The following is a 27,128-nucleotide window of genomic DNA, read 5'->3' as shown; positions in this document are numbered from 1 at the left end:
GATGGTGGAATTCCAAAAATGAATACATACCTTACGAAACGTAATATACCTGTATTGAATATACGTACAGAATAATACGGAATGCGCTGAGACCAGGTTGAGGAATCACGTTGACTCTATTCACAACATGTATATCTGCAACGTTCGAAAACGTTTGGTGACTGAACGGGCCTTGTTCATTATTCCGTGGGCGGGGAAAAGAGCACCTCGGCTACGGTGTATTCAAGACAAAGGGAAGTCGCTTCAACAGGGAAGTAGTTTAACTTACTTCTTCTCCCCTAAGAGAAATTGCTACTTCGATCAAAAAAAAGCTTATTTGGAAAACGATTATTTACCTGGACGAAGGCTTTCACGGAAGAAAAACAACAATGAAACAGGTGTGGAGCTATGGTGTACTGTTCCTACTGCTCGCGGTACTGGTCCGCGGTCAGTTCGACGAAGAGAAACAAGGATGCGCTTGGGATGAGGACACCAACCCCGACCAAGGTCTTGACCCAAAATCCCTTGACGCTGGAGCCAGACATTTGGCTCACTTGCCAGAGATATCAGATAGCAAGGGGTGTCAGGACGCGTGCTGCGGCAACCAGGACTGTCAGCTCTCTTTGATTGGAACCCCAGCGGATGGAACACCTGAGTGTTTTCTTGTCAGCTGCATGAAAGATGGAAAGGACGTCTGCGTGTTACAGTCCGATACACAGTTCAAGGTCTACCGCAAAAAGACTCAGCCCAAGACTACAAAAGTCGAAGTTGATGCTCTTAGTGAAGATGTTGTCCCCAGGGAAGTCAACTCAACAGGTATGCATATTGGTCTTTAGGACAATGGAAATTCAGGTGCGTCATTGGCACTTCTAGGGACTGCGTTAGCCAAGTAACGCTAGACTAGCCTAGGTTTTATCAGCCCTTTGCCAATAGCCTTTTTTTGGGGGGGTGTATGGCTTATAAATTAGGGTCATTTGGCAGAGGACCATTCCCCAGCTCTGTCCTGGTTTTACAATCCTTTTTTTACCTAAGGAGTCAATGTAAATTAAGCACTCTATCAATTCAATATGACCTGGACTTTAGCGCCCCAGTCAGTTAAAATGAGAATTACTTGTGGACCATCACTCAAGTTTATACACTATTTTCTCTATTTGATTCTTCCAATACACAATAACCTCGTAGCGACCTGTGCTCATTCTTCTGGATTTCATCCTCATTATTTCTAGATCGATCAATGGTGCTGTGTTTGCATCTCACATACGCCATGCACTGCTTTGCATACAGTCCTACATTCGTAGCCAGGCCAGGTGCGTTTTACAAAGTGGAACAATTAGGAAAGAGGGGTTTATCTGTGCCCGGGGTATTGACTCCCATTGGAGTAAACAGGAAGTAGTTGTGTGTAGCAACTCCACCCAATTTCTCTGGCATGCACACTTACTTCCTGATAGGTGAGCTTTCATGGGGACTGATGTTGCTTTCAAGACAACTGGAAACTCTGAAAACGAGGTCACATTATGACAATTCGAAGCTCTAGTGTAGAAAGAGGCCCAAGTTCCCTAGTTGGATGAGCGTGAAACGATTTTTCCCCCGTCGGAGCTCGTTTTTTCCGAGTTCCCAGTTGTCTAAAACGCTCGGAAGTCGGAGATTTCCGAGTTCCCACTTCGCAGTTGTTTTGAACGCCGTAAGAGACTGGGCCAACCAGTCAACCAGGTGCACAACAGGATTGATTTGTGTAATCGGATGGAATGTTTTTCTGACGTGTAATAAAGTCGTGCTGAATGCAAATAATGTCCCAGAATATACATGTCTATAGTAATGTGTGCCAGGACACACAAACGTGCCTACAATACACGTTGTCTCTAATTTGAAATGCTATGAACCACATTGGGGTTTCGACTGTCCTATGACCCTGCTCCGTAGGTGTGGAGAGACTCTGGTCTCAGCTCATTTTGTCCTGTTTTGTTTTTCCATTCCAGCTCTCATGGTTTCACTCGGTATGTAAATCATAGGTAAATACAAGCTTGAGAGACCTACAGTAGACCTAACTCCCATCCTAGAAAAGGGGATATTTCTTTGGGAGATAGGCCCTCATCGTACATTTTTATTTACACTTATAACTTATAACTAACATCAAGGCGGTGGCCCGTTCCTGTAGGTTCATGCTCTACAACATCCGCAGAGTACGACCCTGCCTCGCACAGGAAGCGGCGCAGGTCCTAATCTAGGCACTTGTCATCTCCCGTCTGGATTACTGCAACTCGCTGTTGGCTGGGCTCCCTGCCTGTGCCATTAAACCCCTACAACTCATCCAGAACGCCGCAGCCCGTCTGGTGTTCAACCTTCCAAAGTTCTCTCACGTCACCCCGCTCCTCCGCTCTCTCCACTGGCTTCCGGTTGAAGCTCGCATCCGCTACAAGACCATGGTGCTTGCCTACGGAGCTGTGAGGGGAACGGCACCTCAGTACCTCCAGGCTCTGATCAGGCCCTACACCCAAACAAGGGCACTGCGTTCATCCACCTCTGGCCTGCTCGCCTCCCTACCACTGAGGAAGTACAGTTCCCGCTCAGCCCAGTCAAAACTGTTCGCTGCTCTGGCTCCCCAATGGTGGAACAAACTCCCTCACGACGCCAGGACAGCGGAGTCAATCACCACCTTCCGGAGACACCTGAAACCCCACCTCTTTAAGGAATACCTAGGATAGGATAAAGTAATCCTTCTCACCCCCCTTAAAAGATTTAGATGCACTATTGTAAAGTGGCTGTTCCACTGGATGTCATAAGGTGAATGCACCAATTTGTAAGTCGCTCTGGATAAGAGCGTCTGCTAAATGGCTTAAATGTAAATGTTATATTATTTTGTATTGGTGTTAATCATATTTTCATCTTGACTGAGGAAGTTCACGGTTTTACTACTCTTTGATTATAAAAATGGCACCTTTTTAAGCATGTAATTTAGGGCGACAAATGCAATGTTTCCTTGTGAATTGAGCTGATCATCGTGACCAGCTTCAGTGTTAAACTATCGTCGGCTCTTTCCTCTTTACACAGATAAGTGCCGCATGCCGATGGTAGTGGGTTCCTCCCATACAACTCTATGCACAATGACGACGACTGAACAATTTACGCAGTAAATTTACACATTTTTAAAAACATTTACTGGGAATAACTGTGCAGATGCAAAGTTTGGTAACAGAATAAAAACGAGGGCTCTTTTACTGTAATTCTGTTGTCCAACTTTGCATCTGCACAGTTTTTCCCAGTAAATTGTTTTTTAAATGTTTAATTTACTGCGTAAATTGTTCAAAGTCATCGTTGTGCATAGTTTGAAGTCAATGGTTTTCCATTTTTTTTTGTGAAATATGAGTCAGCGTAAATCTGTCACTGTGGAAGTGCCCCGGGTTAAAAGACATGCCATCTTAGGGTTAAGTATGTTTTTTTTTTTTGTCATTTTCTCTACATTTTACATTTTCTCCCTGCCCCAACTTGTGTATTGTTGATCATTATTTAATGTGCATTTAATCTCCCAAAGTCTTAACTCCTAAACTGGATTTGGCAGTAGGTGTTTTGTTTCAACTCAAACTGCCAAAACACAGAATTATTTTGTCAACACCTTTTTCAGCAGGTTTAACTAACTCTACTGCTTAGTGAATTCCCTTTTTCACAGCAATCGGTAGTGGTTCTATTGTTGCTGCTTTGCTGTAGGGCAGGGATGGGCAACATTGATGGGGGTGGGGGCCCCAAAAAAATCGGAACTCATCGGCTAGTTGAGGGACTGTCAGTGACTGACATAACAATAGAAAAACTGCTGATGCACAACAACATTTTGATAGTGCATCTTGTGTATTCTACACTGAACAAAAATATAAATGCAACATGTAAAGTGTTGGTTTCATGAGCTGAAATAAAATATCCCAGAAATGTTAAATTTCTCTCATTTTGTACACTATTTTCTTTACATCCCTGTTAGTGAGCATTTCTCCTCTGCCAAGATAATCCATCCACCTGACAGGTGTGGCATATCAGGAAGCTGTTTAAACGGCATGGTTATTACACAGGTGCGCCTTGTGCTGTGGACAAAAAAAAGACACCGTTTTATCATACAACACAATGCCACAGATGTCTCAGATTGTATGGCGAGCGGTTTACTGATGTCAACATTGTGAACAGAGTGCCCCGTGGTGGTGGGGTTACGGTATGGGCAGGTATAAGCTACAGACAACGAACACAATAGGATCTGTACACAGTTCCTGGAAGCTAAAAAAATGCCCCAGTTCTTCCATGGCCTGCATACTCACTAGACATGTCTAGACATGCATGCTCCGGATTCGACCATATTAATGACCAAAGGCTCATATTTCTGTGTGTTATTATGTTATAATTAAGTCTATGATTTGATATTTGATAGAGCAGTCTGACTGAGCGATGGTAGGCAGCAGCAGGCTCGTAAGCATTCATTCAAACAGCACTTTTGTGCGTTTTGACAGCAGCTCTTCACTGTGCTTCAAGCATTGCACTGTTTATGACTTCAAGCCTATCAACCGGGATTAGGCTGGTGTAACCGATGTGAAATGGCTAGCTAGGTAGCGGGGTGCGTGCTAATAGCGTTTCAAACGTCAATCGCTCTGAGACTTGGAGTGGTTGTTCCCCTTGCTCTGCATGGGTAACGCTGCTTCGAGGGTGACTTGTCGATGTGTTCCTGGTTTGAGCCCAGGTAGGGGTGAGGAGAGGGACGGAAGCTGTACTGTTACACTGGCAATACTAAAGATCCTATAAGAACATCCAATAGTCAAAGGTATATGAAATAGTCCTATAATAACTACAACCTTAAACTTCTTACCTGGGAATATTGAAGACTCATGTTAAAAGGAACCACCAGCTTTCATATGTTCTCATGTTCTGAACAAGGAACTTAAACATTCGCTTTTTACATGACACATATTGCACTTTTACTTTCTTCTCCAACACTTTGTCTTTGCATTATTTAAACCAAATTGAACATGTTTCATTATTTATTTGAGGCTAAATTGATTTTTTTATTGATGTATTATATTAAGTTAAAATAAGTGTTCATTCAGTATTGTTGTAATTGTCATTATTACAAATAAATGCAACTTTTAAAAAATGGACGAATTAATCGGTATGGGCCTTTTTTGGTCCTCCTTTGGTCCTCGATATCGGTGTTGAAAAATAATAATCTGTCGACCTCTAGTGTCAAGCTTGTACCGTCATACCCAAGAAGACTCAAGGCTGTAATTGCTGCTAAAAAGGTGCTTCAACAAAGTAGAGTAAAGGGTCTGAATACTTATGTAATCGTGATGTGTTTTTAAAAAAATATATATTTTGAGTTTTCACTTTGTCATTATGTGGTATTGTGTGTAGATAAGGGAAACATTTATTTAATCCATTTCAGAATTAGACTGTAACATAACTAAATGTGGAAAAGGGGAAGGAGTCTGAATACTTTCCAAATGCATTGTATCTTGAATCGACCACAAGTCAGGAAAAAAAATGTGATTTTACGGCCATATCGCCCAGCCCTCTTTAGAGCAGAGCCTTCAGAAAGTATTACAATTTTCGGGGGCTCTAACCAGAATAGAAAGAGAGGGAGGCCCCGGTGCACACTGGTGATTTGCCGGTACCATTTAATGACGCTGCCAGTTGAGGACTTCAGACGTCTGTAGTTCTTCAATTCAAACCACAGGTTCTCAATGGGATTTAAATCCAGAGACTGAGATTTGCCATTGCAAAATGTTTATTTTTGTGGTCAATTAACGATTTCCATGCGCGCTTGGGGTTATTGTCTTGCTGGAAGATCCACTTGCGGCCAAGCTTCAGTCTACGGGCGGGAGCAACCAGATTTTGGGCTAAAATGTCCTGGTACTAGGTACAGTTCATGATGCCGTTGACCTTAACAATGGACTGGTGGAAGCAAAATACACCCATAACAGCAGAGACCCAACACTATATTTTAACAGTAGGTATGGGGTTAATTTTGTCTCATGCATCCTTAAACACTGACCATATCACCGGTTTCAATCCAAGTGCCAATACCGTTTAGCAAACTCCAGGCGTTTACATTTGTTTGGATGACATGAAAATTATAGCTCTTTGACCATGCACACTGTACTGTACTCTGCTGTACTTTGATGTCCAAACGTATTAAAACCGACTACAATTGGTTCAGATTTGGTCGGGTCCAACCATATTTTGTCTTGTTTGGGGGCGGAGCTCATTAAAATAATAGCCAGTGTTTAGAATAAGACCCAAATATGCAAACAAATTGATATTGCAGATTTCTACCTTTTTTTTTGTTTACCCATTTAGGATACGTCACTATGAAGAGAATTACATTCACACCCATAATGATGCATTTCTGTGTAGTACAGCTCAAGGACCCAGGATGAACTTCCGTTACTGTAACTGTGTTAACTTATTTACTGTTGTTCAATAACCAAAAGAGACACTCCATTCTTTCTGCAGACATCTTTGAATCTTCTTTTCAGATCACATACATACATTTATTTTAATTTGCTAGAGTTACCCATCTCCTTTCTCACTCTCATCTACTAGTCCAATAGGAATTTGGAAAACACAATGCCAGAAGGCTCACATGACCAAAAGGAACCAGAGGAGAGGTTCATTGGATGTTCGTGGAAGTAAGCCTGAGCAACAATAGACACAACATAGATATGATCGGATATATACACATTAGCTCCAACCGCAAGAGCCTGACCATGAACAGTTTATTATGATGCGAGACTTTGTAGAGCACGGCTCAAGCCAACCCTTGTGAAAAATGCAGTTAATCTCGTCGGATAGAGGTCGCTTAACCGGTTTGGTATAGGGTAAGCTCAAACAATCATAACACTAGCTATGCACACGACACACCCATGACAAACACTACACCTCAAAAGGATGATGTAAAACAAACTAGCTTAGTAGTTGAGACTCATTAAATGGTTCTGATTCAGTTTTATTGTTACAACTGAGCCTTTAAAAATGACCTATGAGTTAATTCACTGCACTTGAAGAAACTTCTTGATATTTTCCAGATTGACTGACCTTCATGTTTTAAAGTAATGATGAACTGTTGTTTCTCTTTGCTTATTTGAGCTGTTCTTGCCGTAATATGGACTTGGTCTTTTACCAAATAGGACCATCTTCTGTATACCACCCCCAGCATGTCACAACACAACTGATTGGCTCAAAACCCATTAAGAAAAAAAATAATTCCACAAAGTAACAAGGCACACCTGTTAATTGAAATGCTTTCCAGTTGACTACCTCATGAAGGTGGTTGAGAGAATTCCAAGAGTGTGCAAAGCTGTCATAAAGGTGGCTACTTTGAAGAATCTCAAATATAAAATAGATTTTGATTTGTTTACCACATGATTCCATCTCGGTGCAAGAGGTGTCACCACAGTCCCTAGTTTGAATCCAGGCTGTATCACATCTGGGCATGATTGGGAGTCCCATATGGCTGCGCACAATTGACCCAGCGGGTTTGGCCGTCATTGTAAATCAAATATTGTTCTTAACTGACCTGCCTAGTTAAATAAAAAGTTACACACACAAAAGTTATTTGGTTGGCATTTACATATGGACCCATTACCAGTAAAACATGATCAAAACCTATTTCTTTCATTTACCTGCTGTGCTGTTTCATTCTCAACCAGGATTTCTATTGAACGGCGTTTGCGTCTTTTGCGTGTCAAATAAGATGCGTCAAATAAGATGCGTCAAATAAGATGCGTCAAATAAGATGCGTCAAATAAGCTTGTTGACCAATCAGGACCTGAATATGACTGCACGTCACATAATTTAACACGTATTTATTACACTATCACTCGTATTTCATATGTCACAACAAATCATCGACACATGTGCTATGATACTGGTAAAATTGTCTCGTGCACCTAAAGTGCTGGTCATAAAAAAAAAAAAGATTGCTAGCTCATGGATGCAAACAATCTGTTTAGGTAGCTATTGTTAGCTAGCTAACTATATATAGCCAGGTGTCATCTAAAATAACCCTAATTTATAAAACAGTTCTTATTTGATTAATGGTGGTCGGACCCATCTATCTGAAGCTAGCCACAATAAGAATTAGCCCCAATAGTGGACTTTGCGGTTAGCCTTCGAAATAAAAGTATGTCATTAACAGTGATGCAAATGAATACAAATAGTAGAATTATGTCATAATTGAATAGATCATGTTAAATGAGGTTGGAATGTTGTTGTTATAAAAATCAACAAATGACAATTTGTTAATTTGACAACTCTGTTGAAATCACACTGGATTTATTATACTCTAGAATTGCATTGTGGGCAAATTTACTTCACTGTACAGCCTTACCTACAGTATGGATTGTGGATCAATGACATGGGGTATCAGTCTACTCTGACACCCAGAGAACATTAGCGCAGTAGCTCTTATTGCAGGCCTCTGAAACAACTGAATTGAGCCCCATTTATTGTCAACCTATGTGTATTTAACACTATTCCTGAGGAAAAACAATACTGCATGGGTTTTTGAGTCTGACTACTCTGAGGACGACATATAGTGTTTATTTTATTTTTACAGGGACAGTGCACATTAATCAACGTTTCAGTAAAAGTGCCGGTTTTAGCCAGCCGGCTAATTTTCAGCCGCAGTCCCTGGGCAGGTTATTAAAAACAATTACAATATAGACAATCATTGAGCAGTGAGAACGTGCAGAGCAACAGGACAAGCAAGACGTAGCATACAGACAGGGCAACATAGGACAAGCAAGGCGTAGCATACAGACAGGGCAACGTAGGACAAGCAAGGCGTAGCATACAGACAGGGCAACGTAGGACAAGCAAGGCGTAGCATACAGACAGGACAACGTAGGACAAGCAAGGCGTAGCATACAGACAGGGCAACGTAGGACAAGCAAGGGGTAGCATACAGACAGGGCAACGTAGGACAAGCAAGGCGTAGCATACAGACAGGGCAACGTAGGACAAGCAAGGCGTAGCATACAGACAGGGCAACGTAGGACAAGCAAGGCGTAGCATACAGACAGGGCAACGTAGGACAAGCAAGGCGTAGCATACAGACAGGGCAACGTAGGACAAGCAAGGCGTAGCATACAGACAGGGCAACGTAGGACAAGCAAGGCGTAGCATACAGACAGGGCAACGTAGGACAAGCAAGGCGTAGCATACAGACAGGGCAACGTAGGACAAGCAAGGCGTAGCATACAGACAGGGCAACGTAGGACAAGCAAGGGTAGCATACAGACAGGGCAACGTAGGACAAGCCAGGCGTAGCATACAGACACAACGTAGGACAAAGGCGTAGCATACAGACAGGGCAACGTAGGACAAGCAAGGCGCATACAGACAGGGCATAGGACAACAGACATACAGACAGGGCAACGTAGGACAAGCAAGGGACAAGACAAGGCGTAGCATACAGACAGGGCAACGTAGGACAAGCAAGGCGTAGCATACAGACAGGGACAACAAGGGGTAGCATACAGACAGGGACAAGCAAGGCGTAGCATACAGACAGGGCACGTAGGACAACAAGGCGTAGCATACAGACAAGCGTAGGACAAGCGTAGCATACAGACAGGGCAACGTAGGCGTAGGACAAGCAAGGCGTACAGACAGGGCATAGGACAGACAGGCGTAGCATACAGACAGGGCGTAGGACAAGCAAGGTAGCCAGACGTAGGAGGGTAGCATACAGACAACGTAGGACAAGCAAGGCGTAGCATACAGACAGGGCAACGTAGGACAAGCAAGGCGTAGGACATACAGACAGGGCAACGTAGGACAAGCAAGGCGTAGCATACAGACAGGGCAACAAGCAAGGCGTAGCATAGGACAAGCAAGGCGTAGCATACAGACAGGGCAACGTAGGACAAGGACAAGCAAGGCGTAGCATACAGACAGGGCAACGTAGGACAAGCAAGGGGTAAGCAGGACAAGCAAGGGGTAGCATACAGACAGGGCAACGTAGGACAAGCAAGGCGTAGCATACAGACAGGGCAACGTAGGACAAGCAAGGGTAGCATACAGACAGTAGGACAAGCAAGGCGTAGCGTAGGACAAGCAAGGCGTAGCATACAGACAGGGCAACGTAGGCGGACAAGCATACAGACAGGGCAACGTAGGACAAGCAAGGCGTAGCATACAGACAGGGCAACGTAGGACAAGCAAGGCGTAGCATACAGACAGGGCAACAGTGTTTCCACACCTCACAAGCTATAGACAACATGGAAAGCGGCAATACACAGCGAGGGATTATGTTCACAAATCTGATTGACATTTAGCCATGTCTTCATGCATTTTGTGAAAGTGTGATATGTGGTGCAGTTATGTGTGTCAGATGGCAGTGTATTCCAGATATGGGAAGCTCTCACAGAGAAAATGGATTTACTAAAGATGCTTTTCCTTAAGGGAACTATACAGTCACCTCTTATGGCAGACCTTGTGGATCTGCTGACATATTTTTGGGTTTTCTGTTTAACAAAAATACTGAATACAAGACATGCGTCGGTGTATTGCACAAGATTTTCCCAATTCAGGAGCTCATGCTTTCTGGGGATGTAACAATGATGATGGCTATTGGGCTTCCTATCAAGCACTTTGAGAGCCTGTTTGTAACAGACTGAATAGGTTTTAATGTTGTACAGCAAGCTTGGGCCCAACTAGTCAAGCAGTATGTTAAGTGGGGGAGTATCATAGATTTTAAGTAGAGTTTTGCTACCTCTGAAGTCAAACAATTTCGTATAAATCGGAAATTAGCTTGGTTGAATTTGGTTATTTGAATTCACTTTTTCACATGCTTTTTAAAAGAGAGTTTGGAATCAAGTATGATGCCAAGGTACTTAAAATCAGATACCACCTGGAGCTTCTCCCCTGATACATAGACATCTGGCTCAGTAGCATCTGTTGCCCTCTTTGTGAAGAACATGCAAACAGTTTTTTTTACATTGAGATGCAAACATGAGTCACTGAGCCACATTGTAACATGGACCATTACAGTAGTGAGTTCTTGTGCAGCTTGTTGTTTGCTCTTTGCATGCACATATCACTGTATCATCTGCATGCATTTGAACTTCAGACCCAGTACAGACAGAAGGCAGATCATTAATGTACAGGCTGAACAGGAGGGGCCCCAGTATTGACCCTTGGGACACGCCAACATCATAGCTAAGAGTGGGCGACAGCTCATTGCTCACTCTGACACAATGACTTCTGCCTTCAAGGCCTTGATGGATGAAATCATACATCGGGGGGAAAAGTTGAACTTGGACAATTTTGTGATTAGAATCTCATGGTTAACAGTATCAAAAGCCTTCCTTAGGTCCAGAAACACAGCCCCAACAACGCCCTCTTTGTCCATCTTGGACTTCACATTTTCCAGAAGAAAGCAGTTGGCCGTTTCTGTGGAGTGTATCGCTCTGAAGCCAAACTGCATGGAGTGTAATGTGAAGGGGCTGTTGTTGAGGTGGGCAATCTGTTGTTCTGCTACACACTTTTCAACAACCTTTGACACCACAGGTAGTATACTAATGGGCCTGTAGTTACTCACGTCAGCAGGGTTGCCCGATTTAAAGATGGCCGTTATTATGGCTGACTTCCATACCCTTGGAAACACCCCGAGACCAATAGATGTGTTGGTGACCTTAGTAATGGGGCCAATGAGTGACTCTTTGTAGTTTTTAAGAAAGTCCAGCCCAAACACATCTTTGGCTTTAGAGTTCTTTAGTGAGCTAATCACCTTGTTCACCTTTGCCTCAGAAACCTTCCTTATGATGAAGACAGGTTGAGTGTCATTCACTAGCACTGAGCCCAAGAAACCAGTGGAGGGGTTCTGTGTCCGTACCCTGACAGAGTCAATAAAGTAGGAATTGAAGGCTATTGTTATTTTGACTGCATCTTGTGTTAGATTGTTATTCACCATGAGTTCTAGTCTTTTTGCAGTGTTACTATGGTCTTTCCCTGTTAACTGTTTTTAGATTCTCCCAGCTCCGTTTAGAATTTCCCTTTGCTTCACCGATTATGTTAATAAAAAAGTTTGCCTTTGCCTGTCTGATTTCTGTCATCACCTTCATCACGCTCTACTAATTTGGATCTTAGGGCTATTTTTAGGGCATAATATCGTTCTTTCATCAATTTCCACATTTCTCCATTTAGCCAAGGAAGAGTGCTCTCTTGGCCAGGTTTGGTTTGGTTTGATTTCCTTTAGGAAACCATTTATTGTAGTCTGGATTGTGGATAGAAAAAAACTTCCACATCTGTATAGGACAAGAGATCATTCCAGTTAATTCTCTTAATTGCGTTTTCAAAGTAGTTTAATTCACTCTTGGATATTCTTAGTTGATCCGGCTTTCTGACAGTAGAGAGGTTAAACCTGCTCTTAGACTGGCTATAAGTGTCAGATTATGATCAGATAGCCCAGTAACCATATTGAATCATTTGGTCACTCTCTCTGGTTTATTAATGAACACCAAATCAATCTGTGTTTTTGAGCAGCAAGTCACCCTGGTTGGCCCTTTAACTAGCTGTGTAAAGTCAAAAGGTATTAGTGATTCGTTTGAGGGTTTTCCTACAAGACTTGTCTTCATAATTAATATTAAAATCTCCCATTAAGATGACCTCTTTCCCAAAAGCACATTCCCTAAGCATGTTATTAAACTGATCAAAAAACACACTTTTGGTGGAAGGTGGCCTATACATTCCAATAAGGGTAAAAGACATTTGGGGAGACAGTGTAACGTTCAGGCCGATTACTTTCTAGTTCATTATCACATGGCCACTCAATTTGTTTACATCGGATATGTTCTTTAATGTAAATCATCGCACCCCCCTCCTCTTCCTTCAATCCTGTCTCTCCTGAAGACATTGTAGCCAGGCACAAACGGTTTAGGCCGTTTTGATTAGGGGCAGTGCAATTAACATCCCCTCCCGCCTGCACTGGATGCGGGGAACTAATTAAAACAGCTTGTGTACCAAATGCAGAGTCAGGGATCGCATATAGCGACTTGGGTATGTTTGAAGAGTCAATCTATCCGATGCCGGGTGAGTTGAGAGAAACCATGGGACCATAGCACTCACTCACTTCCACAGCAGCGACGATCAGTGGACGTCGCCATCCACTGCCTTCCACTCCGGTGAGTATCGCTGGCTCGGTGATGTTAGGCCCAGGATTGAGTTGTGCATCCCCGGAGAGCAGGAGGGTAGTGAACAGGTAGTTTTAACAGTTTCCGATAAATGTTGGACTTGTGTTTGTTACGCCTAAGCGGTTCAGTGGAATAGGGAGCGAGGTAGACTTGGTCATTATTCAGAACATTATGGTATGCTGTGTACTGTCCGCTCCCGTGGAACGGTGAACCAATGTGTTTGGTGTTGATATTCTCCGGCAGTGGATTTGTGCCATCCCAGCAAGGACACAGTCTTGCGTATACTGTTACCCCATTTTAATTGAACCCCAATCCTTAGGTAAATCTGTGCAGTGCAATATGAATGTCAATACACACATTAGACTGACTGGGGAGGTGATTTCACACGGTCACAGTCCCGCGATAACAGCTACAACGCTAATATTTGTGTCAACTCACAGTTGTGTTCTGTGGGTGTCACGGAGTAAACTAATAGCCCATTTCATTGCTTCACATTCCAACCTTGTTTACCATTATCTAGTCTAAATAAGGTATGTTTCCACCAATTGTAACCTTCTGCATTACTTTCAAATAGGCACTTTTATTTTGAAGGCAAACGGCAAATTGTTAGCTAGATTACTTGTTGGTTATTACTGCATTGTCGGAACTAGAAGCACAAGCATTTCGCTACACTCGCACTAACATCTGCTAACCATGTGTATGTGACAAATAAAATGTGATTTGATTTGAAATTCCACTATTGTGCCTAATCCTTATTGTGGCTAGCTTCACAACACATAACACGGCCCTGTTGAGCTTCACTAGCCAGATGAAGCTAGCTGGCTGCTTATAACATTAGCTTTCGGCAACAGGGTTAAGTAGCTAGCTAGCTATTTATTTTCATGAACTGTAGTTCAATTTCAATAGGCGAACAACAAGTCATTGCTAAGAATAACGAAAATGGCTGCAGTTTCTACTGGTCATTGTTTTCAGGCTGGTTGTGTTGGTGCTAGCTAGGTACCAAGCTAAAGCTAGCTAGCTAGCTACCCCAGAAGTTGTGGTCGAACAAATAATGCTTTATTACCAACTATCATCCTTGTTCTACAACTTGGAGTCCACCTGTGGTAAATTCAATTGATTGGACATGATTTGGAAAGGCGTATGTATTTATTCATAGGTCAACCGATTGTATTTTTTTCAACGCCGATACCGATTATTGGAGGACCAGAAGAAAGCCGATTTTATTTATTTTGAAGTAATTTTTAAATGTTAATTTAATACATTTTTTAACATGTTTTTACAATACTGAATGAACACTTATTTTAACATAATATAATACATCAATAAAATCAATTTAGCCTCAAATAAATAATGAAACATGTTCAATTTGGTTTAAATAATGCAAAGACAAAGTGTTGGAGAAGAAAGTAAAAGTGCAATATGTGCCATGTAAAAAAGCGAATGTTTAAGTTCCTTGCTCAGAACACGAGAACATATGAAAGCTGGTGGTTCCTTTTAACATGAGTCTTCAATATTCACAGGTAAGAAGTTTTAGGTTGTAGTTATTATAGGACTATTTCATATACCTTTGACTATTGGATGTTCTTATAGGCACTTTAGTAGTGCCAGTGTAACAGTATAGCTTCCGTCCCTCTCCTCGCCCCTACCTGGGCTCGAACCAGGAACACATCGACAACAGCCACCCTCGAAGCAGCGTTACCCATGCAGAGCAAGGGGAACAACCACTCCAAGTCTCAGAGCGAGTGATGTTTGAAACGCTATTAGTGCGCACCCCGCTAACGAGCTAGCCATTTCACATCGGTTACACCAGCCTAATCTCGCGAGTTGATTGGCTTGAAGTCATAAACGGCTCAATGCTTGAAGCACAGCGACGAGCTGCTGTCAAAACGCACGAAAGTGCTGTTTGAAAGAATGCTTACGAGCCTGCTGGTGCCTACCATCGCTCAGTCAGGCTGCTCTATCAAATCATAGACTTAATTATAACATAATAACACACAGAAATACGAGCCTTAGGTCATTAATATGGTCGAATCCGGAAACTATAATCTCGAAAACAAGACGTTTATTATTTCAGTGAAATACAGAACCGTTCCATATTTTATCTAACGGGTGGCATCCATAAGTCTAAATATTCCTGTTACATTGCACGACCTTCAATTTTGTCATAATTACGTAAAATTCTGGCAAATTAGATGGCCCAACTGTTTTTTATATATATATATATATATATATATATATATATATATATATATATATATATATATATATACCCTGACTCTGCATGCAATGAACGCAAGAGGAGTGACACAATTTCACCTGGTTAATATTGTCCACTAACCTGGATTTATTTTAGCAAAATATGCAGGTTTAAAAATATATACTTCTGTGTATTGATTTTAAGAAAGGCATTGATGAGGAGCAGAAGGAGCACTGCCAGAGCCCTGCAAAATGACCTCCAGCAGGCCACAAATGTGCATGTGTCTGCTCAAACGGTCAGAAACAGACTCCATGAGGGTGGTATGAGGGCCCGACGTCCACAGGTAGGGGATGTGCTTTACAGCCCAACACCGTGCAGGACGTTTGGCATTTGCCAGAGAACACCAAGATTGGCAAATTCGCCACTGGCGCCCTGTGCTCTTCACAGATGAAAGCAGGTTCACACTGAGCACATGTGACAGATGTGACAGAGTCTGGAGACGCCGTGGAGAACGTTCTGCTGCCTGCAACATCCTCCAGCATGACCGGTTTGGCGGTGGGTCAGTCGTGGGGTGGGGTGGCATTTCTTTGGGTGGCCGCACAGCCCTCCATGTGCTCGCCAGAGGTAGCCTGACTGCCATTAGGGACAGTGCCTTGCGGAAGTATACGGCCCCCTTGAACTTTGCGACCTTTTGCCACATTTCAGGCTTCAAACATAAAGATATAAAACTGTATTTTTTTTGTGAAGAATCAACAAGTGGGACACAATCATGAAGTGGAACAACATTTATTGGATATTTCAAACTTTTTTAACAAATCAAAAACTGAAGAATTGGGCGTGCAAAATTATTGAGATGAGGTCCTCAGACCCCTTGTAAGACCATATGCTGGTGCGGTTGGCCCTGGGTTCCTCCTAATGCAAGACAATGCTAGACCTCATGTGGCTGGAGTGTGTCAGCAGTTCCTGCAAGAGGAAGGCATTGATGCTATGGACTGGCCCGCCCGTTCCCCAGGCCTGAATCCAATTGAGCACATCTGGGACATCATGTCTTGCTCCATCCACCAACAGACTGTCCAGGAGTTGGCGGATGCTTTAGTCCAGGTCTGGGAGGAGATCCCTCAGGAGACCATCCGCCACCTCATCAGGAGCATGCCCAGGCGTTGTAGGGAGGTCATACAGGCACGTGGAGGCCACACACACTACTGAGCCTCATTTGGACTTGTTTTAAGGACATTACATCAATGTTGGATCAGCCTGTAGTGTGGCTTTCCACATTCATTTTGAGTGTCACTCCAAATCCAGACCTCCATGGGTTGATAAATTTGATTTCCATTGATAACATTTGCGTGATTTTGTTGTCAGCACATTCAACTATGTAAAGAAAAAAGTATTTAATAAGAATATTTCATTCATTCAGATCTAGGATGTGTTATTTTAGTGTTCCCTTTTATTTTTTTGAGCAGTGTATATACTTGTGTATTGATTTTAAGAAAGGCATTGATGTTTATGGTTAGGTACACATTGGAGCAAGACAATCCTTTTTTGCGCATACGCACCGCATCGAATATTGGCAACACAGGACACGCTAGATAAACTAGTAATATCATCAACCATGTGTAGTTAACTAGTGATTATGATTCATTTTGTTTTTTTATAAGATAATTTTAATGCTAGCTAGCAACTTACCTTGGCTTCTTACTGCATTCGCGTAACAGGCAGGCTCCCCGTGGAGTGCAATGTAAAGCAGGTGGTTAGTGTTGGACTAGTTAACTGTAAGGTTGCAAGATTGAATCCCCGAGCTGACAAGGTAAAAATCTGTCATTCTGTCCCTGAACAAGGCAGTTAACCCACCATTCCTAGGCCGTCATTGAAAATAAGAAAAATATATATTTTTATATATATATATATATATATATATATATATATATATATATATATATATATATCAAATCGGTTGTCCAAAAATACAGTTTTCCCATTGTTATGAAAACTTGAAGTCGGCCCTAATTAATCGGCCATTCCGATTAATCGGTCGACCTCTACTTGACACACCTGTATTTGGCGAGTTTGTCCCAGTCTTCTCTGCAGATCCTCTCAAGCTCTGTCAGATTGGATGGGGAGCGTTGCTGCACAGCTATTTCCACGTCTCTCCAGAGATGTTCGATGATGTTCAAGTCCAGGCTCTGGCTGGGCCACTCAAGGACATTCAGAGACTTGTCCCGAAGCCACTCCTGCGTTCTTTGCTATGTGCTTAGGGTCGTTGTCCTGTTGGAAGGTGAACCTTCGCCCCAGTCAGTGAGTGCTCTGAAGCAGGTTTTCATCAAGGATCTCTCTGTACTTTGCTGTTCATCTGTCCCTCGATCCTGACTAGTCTCCCAGTCCCTACTGCTGAAAAACATCCGCACAGCATGATGCTGCCACCACGCACTTCATTGTAGGGTTCGTGCCAGGTTTCCTCCAGAGGTGAAGCTTGGCATTCAGGCCAAAGAGTTCTATTTTTGTTTTATCAGACCAGTGATACTTGTTTCTCATGGTCTGAGAGTCTTTGGGTGCTTTTACTGAGGAGTGGCTTTCGTCTGGAATAATACGTTTGTAAACGTTTCTAGACTTGTTTTTCGCTTTGGCATTGTGTGTGTGTGTGGATTAATGAGGGAAAAATGTATTTGATACATTTTAGAATAAGGCTGTGATGTAGGGTGGGAAAAGTAGAGGGGGCCGAATACTTTCCGAATGCACTGTGTGCGTGCTTGCTCTAATTTCAAGTTTATCAAAGTTTCATATCTTCAACTTCTCACATTCAGTTTTCAAATTCAGTTCTCTAAATTCAGATGAAAAACCAGAGACCACATCCTGGTACTTTGACAGCTAGGAAGGATAAGACCAAAAAGACAACATCAAGCTGAATAAAATAAAATGTGAATACATTTTTTTTAAAACAGGTTCTTGTGATGGAGGCATTTGAAATATTGTGCAAAACAAACTTATCTCGCCCATCCCTAACTCCTAGGCATGCTCTGAATCCTGAATATGTGCATTTTGTTACTATGAAGATTTAGGTAAATAAATTTGTCTTGACACAATGCGTCATTGGTTAATAACAGGGAAGCTGATCTCTGATTCGCTGAGATTATTTTCCTATGCCAAAAGTAGAAGTGCGGACCTAGTCAAGTACACTGGCTGGGAGGCGTGTGATTTAAATGTGTTTTTTTTTTTTTACACGGCACAAAGGTCAACATACTGTATCCATGGTGACAGTGTAGTGTGGGATCACTGTAATTCAAAAACATTTTTTGACTAATGTTAAAATGGGTCCCTAGCTGCCAGTTCTGAGGATCCTGCCAGTTCTAAGGATCTCCTTCCCAAGATGACGTCAGATGACTTTATCGGCAAGTTGTCTATTTCTCTCACTCCTGTTTCTTTTTATTCCTGCTGTCTTCCCTTCCCTGTACATTTAAATAGATAACTATCCTAACTGTGTTTAGTGAATGATATGCTCTCTCTCCTTCCTATTCTCTCTTAATCTGTCACTTCCTGTTCTAGTGGTGCTGACCTCCAAACTTCTTTTTTTTTTCTCCTATCCAATTAGAGCTGTGCCAGGCCGGTCCAGAAACGGGGCCGTGCCGCGCCTCCCTTCGCCACTACTACTACGACAGCTCCACCGGCGCCTGCCAGCCCTTCACCTACGGCGGCTGCCTTGGCAACAAGAACAACTATGATACCGCCGAGAGCTGCCTCGCCACCTGCACAGGTGCTCTTCAACCTCCTCACCTCCTCCCATTATTACCTGACACTACTCATCTCCCAACAGGCCTCTCCACCCAGCAACCCCTCCCTCTCTGACATTGACTTATTTTTCATCTTTCCAGTGACCGTCATCCCTGGCTCTAAGGGAAGGAAAGGGTCTGGTGCAAACACACCTACAGATGACGAGCACATTGAATATAAAGGTAACTGGATAAAGGACATATATTTCTGCAGTATGGCTTTTGGCTAGCTCCTTTATGTTGAGTTTCAGTGTAAACCATTCCCCCTGCACGATGTAGTTGGCTGTTCTGGGATCAGTCTCAAACATGTCCTTCCTGATGCCAGTTGCCTTTTTCACAAGTTGGGGTCATCGGGTTTGAGATCAGTTCTGATTGTCCCCTGCTCCTCTCCTCCACAGATGCTTGCATGGTGGCCTCAGACTCGGGCCCTTGCCGTGCTGCCTTCACTATGTTCTACTTTGACCACAGCACAAGCTCCTGCCAGCATTTCATCTACGGTGGCTGCAAAGGAAACAACAACCGTTACCGCACACTGGACGAATGCATGGCCCGGTGCACTGGGGAGGACGGTAAGGATGGACTGCATTTCAGCGATATGACACATGGGATGATAATATAAATTTTGTGGTTATGGGAGTGATTTACGTTAGCTTCAGCCTTCTCACAGAGTTCAAAATCCCCCTTGGAATTTCTCACATTTTGTTGCGTGACAAAGTGATTGAAATGGATTTCGTTGTGAATGTTTTTGTCATGGATCTACACAAAACACTTCATAATGTCAATGAAAAGAGAATTCCGCAAATGTTTACAAATTAATATAAATATTTACCCCTTTGTTTAGGCAAAGCCTACATTAGTTCAGGAGTAACATTTGGCTTAACAAATCCCATAATAAGCTACATGGACTCACTCTGTGTGAAATAATAAGGGTAGATATGATGTTTTATTACTAACCCTTCCTCTGTCCCCCATACACACACAAAGACCAGGGAGCTTTTTAATAGCTTCATAGAGAAGGGCAGTGATTGGTAGACGGGTAACAATAACAAATGTGATGTCTCTTTAAGCATAGTCAAGTTAATAATTATGCTGTGGAGGATGTATTAAAGCCACCCAGACACAACAAAGAACCAGTAGTCTTTCCGAACTGAACTGCAGGATAGGAAGGAAATGTCACCATGAGACCATTTGGTGATTTTTAAAACAGCTACGATGGCTGTGAAGGAAGACAACTGAGGATGGATCAACAACATTGCAGTTACTCCACGATCGTGCTGAATGATTAGTGCTTTTTGAGGTTGGTTCGAATATTAAAAATAAAAAAATACAATTAAACACATTTAAAAAATAAATGCACTCTGCATTATGCGGTTGAATTCTGCAACACGGAATAAAACAATTGACAAAAGTCTTATGGTGGTAGTGACCCATGACTGCTTATTACTTATTAACCATCAGTTATACACAACAAATATTTTATTAAAATAGTTGTGTGAATTATTGTTTTATTCGATGACTTTATTTCATTCCAAGTCATCTCTTCTCTATAGAGCTGCTGTCTTGACAACATCACTATTTTAGTAATTCTTCAAAGTAAATAAGCATACTTTCATGACTGCTGAATACCAATACTTTGCGAAGCGACTGCTCTCCATGTATCATCTCTCGATCTCCACATTCTTGTCTCTTTTACACAGCAGGCGTAAAAGAAACAGACCGGACAAGTAGCAATGGATTATGGTCATTGTAGTTAGTTTATCACAGAAAACGTGATCATTTTGTAGAACATTGGCCTGTTGAAAACATTGCACAGTTCGCGCCTGATCATATTTATATCTAGAGCAACTGCAGCGCGATAGAGCTCGTTCAGCTTGTAGTCCTAAAACCCGAAAATGAGTTCTCTAGTTCGTTCAGCCATTCCTATAGGGAAAGATTAAGGTTTAGGGATCAACTCCAAAAATAAGGTCTGAGGTTAACACCGGTTTAGGAGATCTTTATACGTTTTGTTCTATGACATAATATCCATAGGTTAACGTGAGAACTTGAGAGACAACTTGTTTCCATGCACATCTTTTCATAAAAAAATACTGCGCCAAACATCTTGGTTAATGTAAAATTGCGTGACTAAAATGTCGGCAACGTCAAAATGAATGACAGATTTTTTTTTTGAGCAGTCTTTGATTTAATTCTGACTTGAGGAAGTGACTACAGTCTCAAAATGGACTATTGCTGCTTTTTTTCCAAGTTTTTCAAGCGAAGTTCTTTTAAGGACGTATGCAAGCATATCCTTTTCGTTTCAGCTAGCTGAGTTTGGCTAAATGGAATTCTAATAATTGAAACGTTGTTCAATTCTGTTTTTTTTTTAAATACTAAAATAACAAACATATCAGTTAATCGCTAGGCACTAAACCACGACAGACTGAAAATAATATAAATATTCCAAAACATGCATTAAAGTAATACTGCAAAAAACAGACCGTTTTTTGCCTGAATACTAAGCCTTATGTTTGGGGAGAAGCCAACAGAACACGTCACTGAGTAACTGCCGCCTTATTTTGAAGCACGGTGGTAGCTGCATCATGGTATGAGTATGCTTGACATTGGCAAAGACCGGGGAGCTTTTCAGGATAAAATAAATGGGATGGAGCTTAGCACATGCAAAATCCTAGAGGTCAGTATGCTTTACACCAGACACTGGGAGAGGAATTCACCTTTCCTACTTGGAGACAATGAAATGTGAGCGGCCAATGCCTGCTCTCCCATTCCAACACCAAATTGAATATTCATGGTCTTCAGACTTTCAATAGTCAAGTCAACAAGATTAAATTTTGAGGGATGTTCATGTGAGGCAAGGATGAAGTGGATGTAGTGATATTTCTCTTTTCCGATTCCGTCCTTTTCACAGGCGAGCATTGGCAACACAATGGCCGTAACCGCATGACACCAGGTAAGCTAACCTTCCTTAAGTTCTAGGCTGGCTGGGAGGTTTAAAGGCTTGTGTTCCACCGGGTGTGATATAGCAGCACTTAACAGTTCTGAATACAACTTCAGGAGAGTCTCTAAAGAGGTTTGGGATTCAACTTTTTTTTTGGGGGGGGGGGTGTACTATATAAACTTGGCTTGTGCGAAGTCAGAATTTCTCATAGGAGCAGGGGCCCATCTCCTGTTTCTGCAGCTAGCGTTCTGTCCAACCCCTGGACAGAACGCTAGTCTATCGCAGGGCAATCTATCTCCTTAATGCGGAGTGCCTCAGGTCCCATTTGTACAGTTTTTGTTATGACCCGGCCAACTCCAAACCTTTCAATCTGAGGGAGGACACTAACCACAAGCCACTGAGTTGGTCTCATTGATCAAATTAGACACTTATAAACAACACCACGTGATGTGAAACCAAAGAGCGATAATGAACAGCCGATACATTCACTGAGAATATACTGTGTAGAAAACCATTAGGAACACCTTTTCTTTTGCCTCAATTCGTCAGGGCATGGACTCTACAAGGTGTCAAGTGTTCTACAGGAATGCTGGCCCATGTTGACGCTAATGCTTCTCATATTTGTCAAGTTGGCTGGTCGGCCTTTGGGACCGTTCTTGATACACAAGGGAAACTGTTGAGCGAGGAAAAACCCAGCAGTGTTTCAGTTCTTGACACTAAAACGGTGCACCTGGCACTTACTACCATACCCTCTTCAAGGCACTTAAATCTTTTGTCTTGCCCATTCAGCCTCTGAATGGCACACACACAAGCCATTTTGCAATTGTCTCGAGGCTTAAAAATCCTTCTTTAACCTGTCTCCTCCCTTTCATCTACACTGATTTTGACGTGGATTTAACGTCCAATAAGGGATCATAGCTTTCACCTAGTCATTGGAAAGTGCTGGTGTTCATAATGTTTTGTATACTCCACTACGTGTTTATTTGGACCGTGACGCTACAACTTTTGGATTTGAGATCAAATGTTTCAGCGACAGTACTGATAGAATGTCACCTTTTTGAGGCTATTTTCATACATACAGTGCCTTCGGAAAGTATTCCGATCCCTTGACTTTTTCCAAAATAAATATTACATAAGTATTCAGACCCTTTGCTATGAGACTCAAAATTGAGCTCAGGTGCATCCTGTTTCCATTGATCATCCATGAGACATTTCTACAACTCCACCTGTGGTTAATTCAATTGATTGGACATGATTTATATAGACAGGTGTGTGCCTTTCTAGGGTCCCACAGTTGACAGTGCATGTCAGAGCAGAAACCAAGCCATGAGGTCGAAGGAATTGTCCATAGAGCTCCGAGACAGGATTGTGTCGCGGCACAGATCTGATGAAGGTTACCAAAACATTTTCTGCAGCATTTGAAGATCCCTTAGAACAAAGTGGCCTTCATCATTCTTAAACCGAACAAGTTTGGAACCACCAAGACTTCCTAGAGCTGGCCGCCCGACCAAACTGAGCAATCGGGAGAGAAGGGTGTTGGTCAGGGAAGTGACCAAGAATCCGATGGTCACTCTGACAGCCCCGGAGTTCCTCTGTGGAGATTGGTGTCCTTCTGGAAGGTTCTCCCATCAGGCCTTTATGGTAGAGTGGTCAGACCGAAGCCACTCCTCAGTAAAAGGCAAATGACAGCCTGCAAGATTCTCTATTCTGATGAAACCAAGATTGAACTCTTTGGCCTGAATGCCAATCGTCACGTCTGGAGAAAACCTGGCACAATCCCTATGGTGAAGCATGGTGGTGGCAGCATCTTGCTGTGGGGATGTTTTTCCAGCGCAGGGACTGGGAGACTATTCAGGATCGAGGCACAGATGAACGGAGCAAAGTAGAGAGATCCTTAATGAAAACCTGCTCCAGAGCACTCAGGACCTCAGACTTGTTCACCTTCCAACAGGACAACGACCCTAAGCACTCAGCCAACACAGTGCAGGAGTGGCTTCGGGACAAGTCTCAATGTCCTTGAGGCCCAGCCAGAGCCCAGACTTGAAACTGATCGAACATCTCTGGGGAGACTTTAAAATAGCTGTGCAGCAACGCTCCCCATCCTACCTGACAGAGCTTGAGAGGATCTCCCCAAATACAGGTGTGCCAAGCTTGTAGCGTCATAACCAAGAAGACTCGATGCTGTAATCACTGCCAATGGTGCTTCAACAGAGTACTGAGTAAAGTGATTTTTAAATGTGATATTTTTTTATTCAATTTGTCAAAATACTTCTAGCACCTTCAAATGGGAGGACTAGATACATAAAGTGATTTAATTTCTAAATGGTAATACGGGTATTTATGAAAATACCCTCATACAGGATCTGTACTATTGCCTCATATGAAACATTTGATCCAAAATCCTGGAGTATAGAGCCAAATTAAAAGTTTTAGCTTCACTGTCCAAATAAATACGTAGGGGAGTGCACTTAATAAATAACTAAATAAATGTGTCCTTCCTTCCCCTCCAGCATTCTTCCTGGTGGCTACCTTGGCAGTGATTTCAGCCCTGATCCTGGTGGGTCTGATCCTCATCACCATCCGGCGCACCAGGCTGCAGCATGACCATCGCCGCCTCAGCGACAAGGAGGACCTGCTCCCCTACGAACAGCTGTCTGAGGAACAGCTGTCTGAGGAACAGCTGCCTGAGGAAGAGCTCCCCAAAGTGGCCACCGCACCATAAGGAGGGAGCCCCCCACCCCCCCTGCCATGGAGACACTGTCGCCTTACTCCACTGTAACTTTCCATTCTAAATATCACTGACCCAGAATGCCTGAATCTGCTGATTTGTCAAGGGATGTATTCATATACAATGGGAAAGTGTTAATTGTGGCTTTTTGTCCGATTAGCCACTGTACTAATTACTTAGATAAATTGAACACCCGAGAGGTGTTTAGGTCAGGGTGTGACGTTTTAGTGAGTGTTTAGGCCAGGGTGTGACGTTTTAGTGAGTGTTTAGGCCAGGGTGTGATGTTTTAGTGAGTGTTTTAGACTGGGTGGGATGTTTTCAGATCGTAGTGAATTTCTGCTGCTGTCATTTTTACTTCTGTTTATTTAAAAGGCTGAAATGTTGACGGGCAGTCTCCTGGTCACAGATTAAGCCTAATCCTGGAGTAAAAAACAACCTCGATGGAGAATCTCCATTTAAAATGCTTTTTAGTCCAGGATTAGGCATGTCAATGTGTGTCCGGGGAACCTCACCTGAATGTGGTTTTAAAACCCTTTGTGACCTTTGCTTTAGTTAATGAACAAACTGCTATACTATGCACTCTTTTACCTGTGACAAGTTATTTTGTACGCCGATATTCAGTGGCAAAATTGCCTTTTTTAAATCAAAATATAATAAAGTAAATTTTAATGAATGAATACAAATATGTAATGCAACATGTTTTACTTACAATTTAAATCTTAAACGTGACATGGATGACATATATTTTTCACGACTTACACTTATCCCAAACACTTATCTCCTCCATATTGAATGTAAATATTCAGTGGCTTTATTGTGGGCTTTGCTGTTCTACTTGTAATTCAGCAGAGGGATGGACGATGTCAACAGTGCGTCCTCTGTATTAACTACTGAATGCATTTAATAAATAAAATATACTGGTACTTTTTTTTTGATTGCTGAATGTCTCTTATAAAGCAAATGCTGTACAAGGCAGTGTAAAGTGCTTCACATGCATAATGATTAAAGCGTAATACATTTATAAATGAAGATGGTGACACAGTAGACAATTAAAAGTGCCCTAGGTGAAAGGTATGAGCTTTTTCTTCATGTCAACAGTTTGTCAACTCTCTCCCATCTGCATGTTTTACTAGAGATTGGAGAGGACAGGGCTGGAGTTTTTCTTACCTCTAGAGGGCAGAAGTGACCATGATGCATACCAGTGGTGGAAAAAGTACCCAACAGTCATACTTGAGTAAAAGTAAAGATACCTTAATTAATAGAAAATTACTCAAATAAAAGTCACCCAGTAAAATACTACTTGAGTTAGTCGAAGTATTTGGTTTTAAATATACTTCAGTATCAAATAGTAAAAGTATAAATCATTTCAAATTCCTTCTATTCAGCAAACCAGATGGCACCATTTTCTTATTTTTTACATTGACAGATAGCCAGAGGCAGAGTAACATTCAGACATCATTTCCAAATGAAGCATGTGTGTTTAATGAGTCCAGATCAGAGGCAGTAGGGATGACCAGAGATGTTCTGTTAAGTGTGTGAATTGGACAATTTTTCTGTCCTGCTAAGCATTCAAAATGTAACGAGTTCTTTTGGGTGTCAGGTAAAATGTATAGAGTAAAAAGTACAATATTTTTTAAAGGAATGTGGTGAAGTAAAAGTTGTCAAAAATATAAATAGTAAAGTACAGATACCCCAAAAAACAACTTAAGTAGTACTTTAAAGTATTTTTACTTAAGTACTCTACACCACTGATACATACTCAGGATCTTCCTGGTGAAGAAACTAGACTGATATTTGAGGGCGCTCCTTAAACTGACCCTATTAGTACATTTTACGTGACGTTTTTTTCTACATCAAAACATCCTATTCAGAATGATCATAGTAATGTAGGTTCCTAAATGCCATTTGTATTTCACTATCAATGTATCACTTTGCACATTTTGTCGCCATACAGAAAAGCTCATAACCTCTTAGTTTATCTTGATGGGGTGAGTCGTTTTGTATTAATTGCAGAAATGGGCTAAACATTTTCATTCTGATTTTGAAAATAACGTAGCTAATTGAGCCAACGTAATTCCATATGAATTGGTTCCAGGCCTGGGAAATAGTGATAAAGTAGGTAGTCTACTACAGAGGCTGTGGAGTGGTTCTGTGTTATGTTCCTGGCTCTTTCTCAATTTATCTTGATTCCTTGCACCCTCTCTCCTCGCCTCCTTCTCAATATCCATTGGAAGGGAGTGACGTTGGACCTTCTCCTCGAATGCTGTCGAAAAGGAGGCGCATGGATAGAATGCGAGGAACCACGGAAAGACATTGAGATAGCGCCCCCCAGTGGAAAGTTCACCTTCCTCTCCTGTTCCTT

The 27,128-nt window shown here is 42.2% G+C and overlaps 1 protein-coding gene across 2 annotated transcripts; it reads left to right on the top strand.

The window, feature by feature from the left end:
• Window positions 1–176: 176 nt before the first annotated feature.
• Window positions 177–25,694, top strand: LOC118397214 (kunitz-type protease inhibitor 2-like). Of its 2 annotated transcripts, XR_008067737.1 has the most exons (8): window positions 177–795; window positions 18,657–18,725; window positions 18,926–19,087; window positions 19,206–19,286; window positions 19,502–19,672; window positions 22,009–22,050; window positions 24,549–24,974; window positions 25,006–25,694. XR_008067737.1 is itself a non-coding variant. In XM_035791759.2 (7 exons), exons 1-7 carry the CDS (start codon window positions 369–371, stop codon window positions 24,758–24,760), a joined length of 1,164 nt encoding a protein of 387 aa, XP_035647652.1. In that variant the 5' UTR covers window positions 177–368; the 3' UTR covers window positions 24,761–25,694. The 2 variants fall into 2 exon arrangements, 1 of the variants encoding a protein (XP_035647652.1); XM_035791759.2 differs by having other exon boundaries at window positions 24,549–25,694.
• The last annotated feature ends 1,434 nt before the right edge of the window (window positions 25,695–27,128 follow it).

This window comes from Oncorhynchus keta, chromosome 18 (assembly GCF_023373465.1).
Source record: "Oncorhynchus keta strain PuntledgeMale-10-30-2019 chromosome 18, Oket_V2, whole genome shotgun sequence".
NCBI lineage: Eukaryota > Metazoa > Chordata > Actinopteri > Salmoniformes > Salmonidae > Oncorhynchus > Oncorhynchus keta.
Note: the sequence above shows the minus strand (reverse complement) of the source record. Positions and strands in the feature narration are given on the sequence as shown.

Coding starts and splice junctions, on each gene's coding strand:
- LOC118397214 (XM_035791759.2), top strand. CDS start 369: ATGAAACAGGTGTGGAGCTATGGTGTACTGTTCCTACTGCTCGCGGTA. Junction 19,287..19,501: donor CGAGCACATTGAATATAAAG/GTAACTGGATAA, acceptor TCTCCTCCACAG/ATGCTTGCATGGTGGCCTCA. Junction 19,673..22,008: donor CCGGTGCACTGGGGAGGACG/GTAAGGATGGAC, acceptor TCCTTTTCACAG/GCGAGCATTGGCAACACAAT.